The sequence below is a fragment of the Phoenix dactylifera genome, chromosome 9 (assembly GCF_009389715.1).
Source record: "Phoenix dactylifera cultivar Barhee BC4 chromosome 9, palm_55x_up_171113_PBpolish2nd_filt_p, whole genome shotgun sequence".
Lineage (NCBI taxonomy): Eukaryota > Viridiplantae > Streptophyta > Magnoliopsida > Arecales > Arecaceae > Phoenix > Phoenix dactylifera.
The window spans coordinates 13,502,926-13,512,688 of record NC_052400.1 but is presented as its reverse complement, the minus strand read 5'-3'; the positions used below and the strand labels follow the sequence as shown (position 1 = coordinate 13,512,688).

The following is a 9,763-nucleotide window of genomic DNA, read 5'->3' as shown; positions in this document are numbered from 1 at the left end:
ATATCTCCAAACAAATTTATACATAGTTTTCGGAACATTATATTCACGAGTACACACTACATAAACGAATGATCCAATATACACCTCTAAGTAAATCGATACACAATTTTCAAAATATGCTTTTCATCAGAATGTACTATATAGTTAGATGATATACATCAAACAGATTGTTATCTAGCAAGTGATTACATATCTCTAAATAAATTCATACATAATTTCTAAAATATGGTATTCATCAATACTAATATATAATATATAGTTTTCTAACTTTGACTAATTTGCTAAGTATATGCTATTTAGTCATATACCATGTGCGAGTAAACATTATATTCTAAAAATTATATATTAAAATTTTAAAAATATATATTGATATGCTAGATGATTAATTTGCTTGTTATATATCATCTTTTTATATATTATGTATCGAGCAAAAAATAAGTTCTAAAAATAATAAAAAATATTATATTTTTTTAATTATAAATTTGATAACCAACATTTAGATTTTTCTAAGGTGGATATTAGAAAAAATACGATAAGATAAGCCCGTATGACTTTTGTTCCGAGAGTTTGTGCGGTGAGAGATGAAGAGGGATGGGGACGCAATCGAGGGGAGTCGCAATCGATTTGACTCCACAAGCTGGGGGTTGCCGCCCGCCCGCCGGCCCTCGCAATTTCCCTATTTAGTGGTGGGTCCAAGGTGTTCCCCCGGTGGGTCCACCCCCATTCCCCCCCTGACAGCCACCTGATCCCGATTGGACAGTTGTGGTCGTGACTCCACTCTCAACTTGTGGGCCCCCGCCACCCTTTTCCATGCTCCTTAGCCTCTCCCTCCGTCGGATAATAATTGTAGGTATTATCTAACAAATCTATGAAAAAAAATGTATACAAAAGAAAGAGAAAGATAGACAGAGAGCCAGTCACCTCACTTTCGACTTAATTGTGCTAAAGGAGGCATATTACCGCACCGTACCATGCTCAGGTTCCACTGTTAAAAGCTTTCTTGTTTTTTAAATAAAAAACACCTCTTCTATTTTATTTAGAAACTAAGGTAGAAGGTACATAGATACACATGATAAAATTCCCAAGAGGATGACAACAACAAACTTAACTAAAAAAGAGAAGAGAGAAGAGAGAAGAGAGGGGAGAGAGAGAGAGAGAGAGACAGGGCCACAGGGGGGAGTCGGGGGCGCGCCCCGAGCCGGGGCTGATCCAGTGATTCAGAGTAACTGCAGCACCATCAATCACCTTGGACCGGTGGACCCACGTGGGGTCAGCGGAAAAGAGAGAGAGAGATAGAAACAGCATCATCAGACGGCCGAGCTTGCTGCCTTCCGATCGAGACGGTCGGTAAGTCAGCGGGAGGCGGAGGGGAGGGCGCCGCCGGCGGCGGGGACGCGCCAGGCAGAGGTGGCGATTAGAGGGCGCGTGTGCCACCCGAGAGTGAGGCATCCCTCTTTTTCTTCGACGCGATAGCCATCGCCGCCGGCGAAGAGGGCAAGGAGCATGCTGGCTTGCTTGAACGCGTTGGACCCAAGGTGGACCGGCTCGAACCCGGCCCGAGTCATCCGTTCACGCCACTGGCCCAGCGTCTCGTGCCGCTCCGTCCGCTCTGTGCCCTCGCACGGCACCACGTTGCAGATCTGGCGGCCGAGATACACCTCCGACATCACCTGATCTTGCTGTCCCCCGCTGGCGCCGACAGCCCCCTCCGCCGCCGCTGCGCCGGCCGTGCCACCTCCCTCCAAAGAGTCGAACATGGTCGAGTAGTAGTGCAGTGCCTCCGTGAACCGCTCCAGGAACGAGCCGGCGTTGTGGTTCGCCTCCTGCTCGACCACCGTCACGATTCTCGGCCGGACCGCCCGGACCGTGCCCAGAACCTTCTCCAGCGCCCCCGGCCGAGCGAGAAGCCGGTGGAGCTCGAAGACCGAGTTCACCGCCACCACTTCCGGCTCCTCGTCCGCGCCGCCGTTGCCGTTGCCGCCAGCCTCCGCCTCGAGCATGCAGGGTTCGAGGTCGGCGAGGCTGTTGGCGACGTAGCCGCGGTACTGGAAATCGACGTGGATGGTTTCCGCGAGCTGGGCGAGCTTCCAGCCCACCTGCTGGAGGGCGTCGGTGTTGTCGGTCTGGGGAGGGCCGATGCCGGTGAGCCGGAGCGACGGCGGGCCGCCGGGGCGGAGGGCAAGGGCTTGCATCAGCGCCGGCCACTGCATCCCTTGCTTCATGCCAAAGTCGATGACGTGGACGCGGCGGCAGCCGGCGAAGGCCTCGAGGATGGCCTGGTTGGCGGTGAAGTGGGCGAACTTGAGGTAGGGGCAGCTCTCGTAGAAGTGCATCTCAAGAATATCGGAGAACGCGGAGTCGAGGGAGCAGTCCTGCTGGGGGTGGACTCGGTAGATCCGACGGGCCAGAGCCTCGGCGAAGTAGCCGGCGACTTTCCGCATCGCGCCGCCCTGGGAGGCGGCGAGCATCGAGATCTGCTTCACCAGCACGTCCGCCGCCTTGAGGTTCTCCTGCTGCACCGCCTCAGCGCAGGCCATCAGCGTGTGCACTAGCCGGATCCCGGCCTCCTGCGAGTCCACCACCACCACGGGCAGCGCCCCCGTGGCAGCCCCCGCCGCCGTGGACGATGCTTCCGTGGCCGCCGGCATCGCGGATCCCATCCCTCCAACGCAAGCTCCAATCCCTCCTCCTCGGGACGAAGACGAGGAAGAAGAGGAAGTCCTCATCCGTTTCCGATCCCTTGCGTTCACCTCCGCCGGCGGCTCCGATCCGTACACGACGCGATCGGGGGCGGCGAGGATGGGCTTGAGGTCGTACTCTGACTGGCGGCGGGGGGTGGGGAAGTCGACGGTGGTGACGGTGGAGCACTCAGCCGGATCAAGTATCGGGGCCGGGACGGGGGCGGCGGGGGGCGGCGGCAGCTCGAACTGGTTATTCTGGTGGTTGGGAATCGGGGAGGAGGGCAGCGGGGGAGGCGGGGTGTTGAGCTCGGAGAGCATGCTCTCGAGCCAGGTGGACAGGTCGGAGGGATTATAGTGGACGGTGTCGGAGGCAAGGTGGGAGAGGAAGGCGTCGTCCTGGGTGGCGCTGCTGCCCATGGCCATCTCCAGCTGCTCGAGCTTCTGGGCGACGTCGGCCATGTCCGACGACCGGACCTTGTATCCGAGCGCGGCCAAAAGCTCGTCCACTCCCCCGTCCTCGTCCTCCATCCCCACCATCTTGCCCTTCCCGCTCGACATCATCCCCGCCGCCGCCGGATACCCGCCGCCGCCGGCGACGCTCTCTTGATGCTCTCTCTTCATCTTTATCTCCCGATTTCTTTCTTCTTCTAGGTGAAATCTATTTATTATCTGGGTTATGGTCTATGGATCTAGGAGGTAGAGGAGATCTGGGATTGGAGGAGGCGGGGAGACTCGTGAGGGGGTCGCGGCCGCCAAGAACCGCCTCGAAGAACAATAACAAGGAAAAGGTGAAGGTATCGGAGAAAAAGAGGGGGGGGGGGGAGGGATCCAGAGCCCTATTGGTGGAAGAGGAGGAACGGAAGAAAGGGGGGAATATGGCGGGCATCGATTGATCAGAGAGGCATCTTCAATCTTTACTCTCTCTGTATGTGTGTACGGATTCCTGCTTTCTTTTCGCTCGAACTTCAGCTCCCTCATCAGCCACCATAAATTAAAAGATTAAACAACAAGATAGTACCCGTATAACTTAAAGGGAAAGCAGTGAGGGATGAGGAGGGATGAGGAGGGGAGGTGTGGGCAGTCGTACCACAACCGAAAAATAATAAATAATCCCAAGATTCTCGAGTTGATTTACACCTGGACTTTAACAGTCGCGTAGTAGGCTGATCTCTTCGTACGAAATGTAATGTCGAACCTAACCCTGATGACCATCGCATGTTCTCTTTACACGTCGTCTCCCAAGAACAAAATATTCGTCCGAATTTCCTATTTGGCGAGTAATTTACACACTGGAAGGATGAGAGCGCCGGTAAGTAACCACACAGTGGCAACGGGCACAGAGGTGGGGGAGAGAGCCGCACCCACGCACGTGGGAGGGTGCCCCGCTGTCAATGTCACTACTTGAATTGGGGGCTGGGCCCACGGCCAGCACCACCAGCAGCACCACCGCCACCGCAGATCGGGCCCCAAGCCGCTGAGCGGCCGGCAGAGGCGGGATCCCCGTCACGGGATGGCACGCCTGGCTGGACCGGACGCGCGGACCCCACCTCGACGCCGTCTCAACCCCGTTACGGACGGCGGGTGACGGCATCCCGAAACGGCCTCGCCCCACTTTCCCAGCAACAAAATGAAATCCCCATCCACCCTCGTGTCGCCCTCTAACTCCCTTCCTGCCTTTTCTCTTTGCCTTTTCCCAATTAAATTATTTATCCACCCATTTTTTAGAATTATTTATTTGACTAATTTTCTCTTTTTAATGCTTTTATGGGCGCCGTCCGTCCCCATCCCCCGCATTTGCGATGGGCGTGACGTCGTCGGGTGGCAGCCTCCGCTCGCAACAAACGCAACGCCCCCCATAAGTGACAGATCCACGTCGACATCCGCATGTGATCCTCCCACGTGTCCAGATTCCGTTGGCACGTGGTCTCCACCCCACCTTGCAGCCCGTTGGAGCTCCAGGTCCTTCTCACACCGCCTCCACTGTTTCCACCATTCGAACTCTTATCCCTTAATTCCTTCTTATCTAACCCCTTTTCAAGCCGATCGCAGTCGATATGACGAATCAACCAATCAAAATTCACCGCAAAGCCTTCGATACGCCGCCTCCATCCCGGCGTTAAATTTATACATTACTATTTACGATTACCGTAGGGATAAAAAAGGCTCGCTTTGAACGCATTCTAGTATCGCTCGCTGGTCGTAACACCTATCGCTAGGCCCGTGGAAAACGAAGACCTTCGATGCAAAGGCCGCTATGGACTCGAGGGTTTTTTTATTTGTCTAGGATGCTGAATATAAGATAAAGAATGTTAGGAAAGTAGACAAGTTGACTGCCTCCATATATGTCTGCCACTTTCTCTTAATGTCAGCCGGCCTTCGGCTTATATTATTTTTCTATGGTCTATTTGAGCTTTCCATGTTTGGCATTTCGATAAGGAAACTGGATTATTTGGTTATCGACAAGGTCCAGCCAAGTGCTCAGTCTATCACGTTCATTCTTAAAACCGTTAGAACAACCGTTATATTACGGGCATTTGTACAATAACAGAGTTTTACGATGGTATATTCATGCAAAATCTGATATTTAGAATGGTATCCATGTAAAAAATCCTTTCTTTTATATAGAGGATGAAAAAAAAAACAGTGACAATATTGTCGAGATCTAGAGAGTAATTTACAATAAACAATTAAGGCGATTAATAGGAAATTGAAGGATAAAAATGTAGTGCTGAATTTTGATATAAATAAATTAATATTTACCGCTGCCATCAATATATGATTATTGGATTAAAAACCAAAATAAAGTTTATAGATCGATGGTGTAACTCTTTTGTGAGAGTTCTTTTTTGTCGATGAAGAATTTATTTATGAAATTATTATTTGATATATCGTAGCATAGGAACTCTTACGATTGAAATCCGAAAAAACTGTCATCTTTTCCTGATTAAACATTTAATTCATTCTTTTTTATATTCAAACATGTTTACAACAAAGAACCGCTTTGACTATGAATGCTAGTTAGGACTTGAAAATTTGATAGGATTATGTGTATGCAAACTAGTAATGCTTGCATAAGCTATGATGAGTATAAAAACACCATCAAGTTATCTATAAAAACACGAATTGTTGGCGTCCAAAATGTATTCTCGTTGCATTACATACTAGGGGAAAAAATAACAAATATACTCTATTTGTTAGCAAGTGTTAGGTGATCACACTTTACATGTTTTAAATTTTCTTTGCAAACAAGAAAAGAAGGGAAGTTATATGAAACAATGGAGAAATTATATGTCTAGCACATAAAGTCATAAATCCTAATAAAAAAACTTTGATCTTCCAAGTGAAATTGCTAACAGTTGAACCCTCTAAGTTAGGTACATGGCCTTTTATTCCTGGCCCGGATTGCTTGCTTTAATGAGGTACAATCAAGATAATTATATTATTTGTTTTTGACATGCCATGGCATTAACAAAAATTGATGTCAAATTATTCATCGCAACGCATATTTAAATCACATTATCAATTTTATTTCTGGAATGTCCCTTCCAAAATCTCTGAATCCGAGGTAGCGAAGTTGGGCTTGAATCAATATTGAAATCGGAATCATAATCCGCATCAGCTGGTGAGGGGATTATACCTCTTAGCTGATTTCGTCTTATAGGGTTGATCAACCGAAGGGGATGAAGGCGCTGTAAGCAGTTCAACTCGACTATCTGGTGATGCGCTCGCATCGATGGAAAAAAATTTTACTATTTTTATAGGGTCTATAAAATTTTCTATTTCATTAAATATATTAGATTTACACCCACATGTATAATAGCGAGAATATATTAAATGGAGAGAAGGAGAAAAAGAACTAAAACTAATGTCTACGAACCATGTTGCAGTATTGTCGAGACCTTGCGCTCATCCGATTCATGACATGTCAAAACAGATATTTGGTGCATGCATGTTTCTGTATGTGAGTGAGAGTGTGTTTGTGTGTATGCACGCGCGCGGATGCATATCTGCGACTGTGGGGGTTTATGTGTGTGTATGCATGCACACATGCATGCACATGTGTGTGTGTGTGATGAAAGGCCTTTTTCTTACATGCAGTGCATCTTGAAGTTCATGATAAAGATTAAAAATGATGATATGCGACAATATCAGCCACATTGATGTCTCATTCCCATATCAAGTTTTTCGGTTGAATGCATTGGAAGAATATTGCCTAGAAATTGCTATTTACTATTTAAAAATATAAATTGAAATAAAAAAAATTAATATTTATAAAAAATCTTTCTAATTTAATTGGTAGAAAATTTGTCTAAATCGAAGGGTGTGATATATATTGTCCTAGGAATATAATTCACCCCTTACATGCAAGTACGCGGCAATCTCATCCTCAAAGTATAATAATCTGGCTCAGTTCGATCTTCTTCTGATGATCGCGAGTGCCAGGAAGTTTTGTCTCGAGAGACCCCTTCAATTGCCCAAAACAGAAATAAGAAGAAGAGATTGGAGGTGAAATTAAAAGGTAGAAACTGTGGAAGTAGAGTCTCTTTTGAACTGTAATAGAGTGTATTATGGAAAGTGGCCATATAAGTATTTCGGATAATTCTAAAGTAGTTTATTTATAGACTTTATGCGATGGTTCAGAAGATACGCGATGTTTTGAAGGCACCGTATCTTTTCGTAAACTAACATTCTTTTTAAAAGAGTAGGTCTCTTCAAAAAGAGGCATCTAAAAAATATAAGTATTCCAAAGCGTTTAAACCAACTAAAATTTAGAGAATAAATAAAAAAATAAATTATTTTTAAATTAAAATTTTAACGAAATGTAGTTACAATCAACTTAGCAGGCAAGTTAGAACAAAACTAAAAGCGGGTGAAAATGCAGAGGCATGGTAACATTATACAATTTATTTTCTTTAGAAAAAGACACAATAAATAGGCACAAGGGTCTAGATGCATTTTAGATTTTATAGATCATATCTAATGATTTTAAATTTTCAATTTACAGCTTTTATATTTAAATTTTCTAATACATTGTAAACAATTTGGAGCAAATTGAGCAAGTCATGCCATAATTTAATAATCAAAGACTCTTGTGGAGTAAAAATAAAAAGCCCAAATCAAAATCCGTCCAACCGTGATATCCATGTATGGTCCAACGAGGAACATCAAGATACTCTTCTCCGCCCTGTCCAGCTTTTCTTACCTTTTAAGTTACCTGGGAAGCGAATCAAATGGTTGATGGATTGGCAAACACGTTATGTATTGATCAATGTCAACTGGTTTGACGAGAAGAATTTTCTCATGATCTGATTCAGTTCATCCATTTGAGGTGAGGTCCTCACCCCCTGGTACCAAAAAACAAACAAAAAAAAAAAACAAGAAAAAAATCGGAATGGGGTTGAATTTAACAACAGATGTTGGATCCCCACTGGGACTTGCACTCGTGGCCTTCTATGGTGCAACCGTGCAACGGCAAAATACAGTGTCACACGGCAGGCATTGGAACGTGTTTGTTGGCATTATAGCAACAAAGTCATCACCATCCAACTGGGTGGTTCACCTCACTATTTCACGTCCCAGCAAATGAGATGGGCAAATAAATAATTTTTTTTAATGAATATCCTTCTAAATATTGAATTTTGTATGAATACTCTTTCAAAAGTGATATTTGCATGTATACCCTCGTAAAACACTTGTTTTGCTATTTTACTTTTTTTTTATTGTTGTTTTTGTATATGTATCATACTATCTAATGTTGTTAAAAAATTAATAGTTTCAAATTAAAATAACTAAAATACTCTTAATAGGTAGATGTGAAAAAAAATAATTATAAAATGATCACGATGGGAGACAAAAAAATAATTTCAAAATTTTATTTTATTTTTAATTAAAATAAATATGGTTTTTATTAATAGGGTTAGAAGAACCGTTATATTAATATTAGGGGTATTTGTAAAAAATAATGTTTTATGATGGTACATAAGTAAATATAAATATTAAGAGGGTATTCACGTAAATTTAAATTTTTAAAAGGATATTTATGCCAAAAAAAATCTAATAAACAATGTCCATCAGAAAGTAAAATCATGTATAAATTCTTGATGATACTTTTTTTATTAAAAAAAAACAGACACCCCTGAGGAATAATTTTATATTTCTTCGTTCCAAAAAGAAATTGAAAGTAGCTAGCTTTTCCCTGGAGCCATAAATCCATCAATGAGACTGGAAATCGACTTGGGGATGGGGATATCCGGCATATCCTATCCAAAGGAGGTGGTAGGCCACCGTCATCATCCATGGATAAGATGCGCATTGAAACTCTTATGTGTCGCCCATCGCTAGTTTTATGCGTCATTCAACGAAATAGAACGTGACAGGACGGTGGGTGCGCCACAGTTTTTTTTTTTCTTAAAACAGGTGCTTCATACAGTACGTGTGTGAATACACCCAATAAGATCAAAATACAGTAACTCACGGAGTGCCGATGGCAACTCCCCCTCCCCTGACCAAAGAGCATACCCCGAATGGTGGGCCACGAAGGCAGCTACCCAATCGGCTGCCCCGTTGGCCTCCCTAAATACATGCTTGGCCTGGATGGCCATCCCATCTCTCATCATCGCCACAATATCGCGGATCAAGGGGTGGTCTGTGCCCCCGCCCCTCAACCCCCTCTGAATCCACCCGATGACGGTGGCCGAGTCACCCTCTAACATAATCGAGCTGGCCCGCAGAACAATCCGTGCATGACGAAGACCTGCCCAGGCTGCACGCAGCTCTGCTCCGGGAACCGATGTGTCAAACAACTGGCAGCCACCTGCAGCTACTGCCCTAGCATGCGGGTCCCGTATGACAAAGCCTGCACCGCCACGAGTGCCGCCATCCAAAACTGACCCATCGAAGTTGACCTTGAGGAAGCTCGGGGGTGGAGGCTCCCAGGTGAAAAACACCATCCGAGGAGCTGCCGAAGCAAGAGAGGAGCCCCAGGTGTCCCAAGCTGTCAAAGGTCTGTCCGTAGGTAGGGTGGCCCTGATCTCTGTGGACTGTGCCCGAGCAAGCTCTGCCACAAACCTCGGTGACATCCT

The 9,763-nt window shown here is 45.6% G+C and overlaps 1 protein-coding gene across 1 annotated transcript; it reads right to left on the bottom strand.

Moving 5' to 3' along the window:
• Nucleotides 1-996: 996 nt before the first annotated feature.
• On the bottom strand, nucleotides 997-3,757 carry LOC103701852 (DELLA protein SLR1-like). The gene has a single exon (XM_008784059.4). The coding sequence runs from the start codon at nucleotides 3,300-3,302 to the stop codon at nucleotides 1,353-1,355; it is 1,950 nt and encodes a 649-aa protein (XP_008782281.2). The 5' UTR covers nucleotides 3,303-3,757; the 3' UTR covers nucleotides 997-1,352.
• Nucleotides 3,758-9,763: the final 6,006 nt, after the last annotated feature.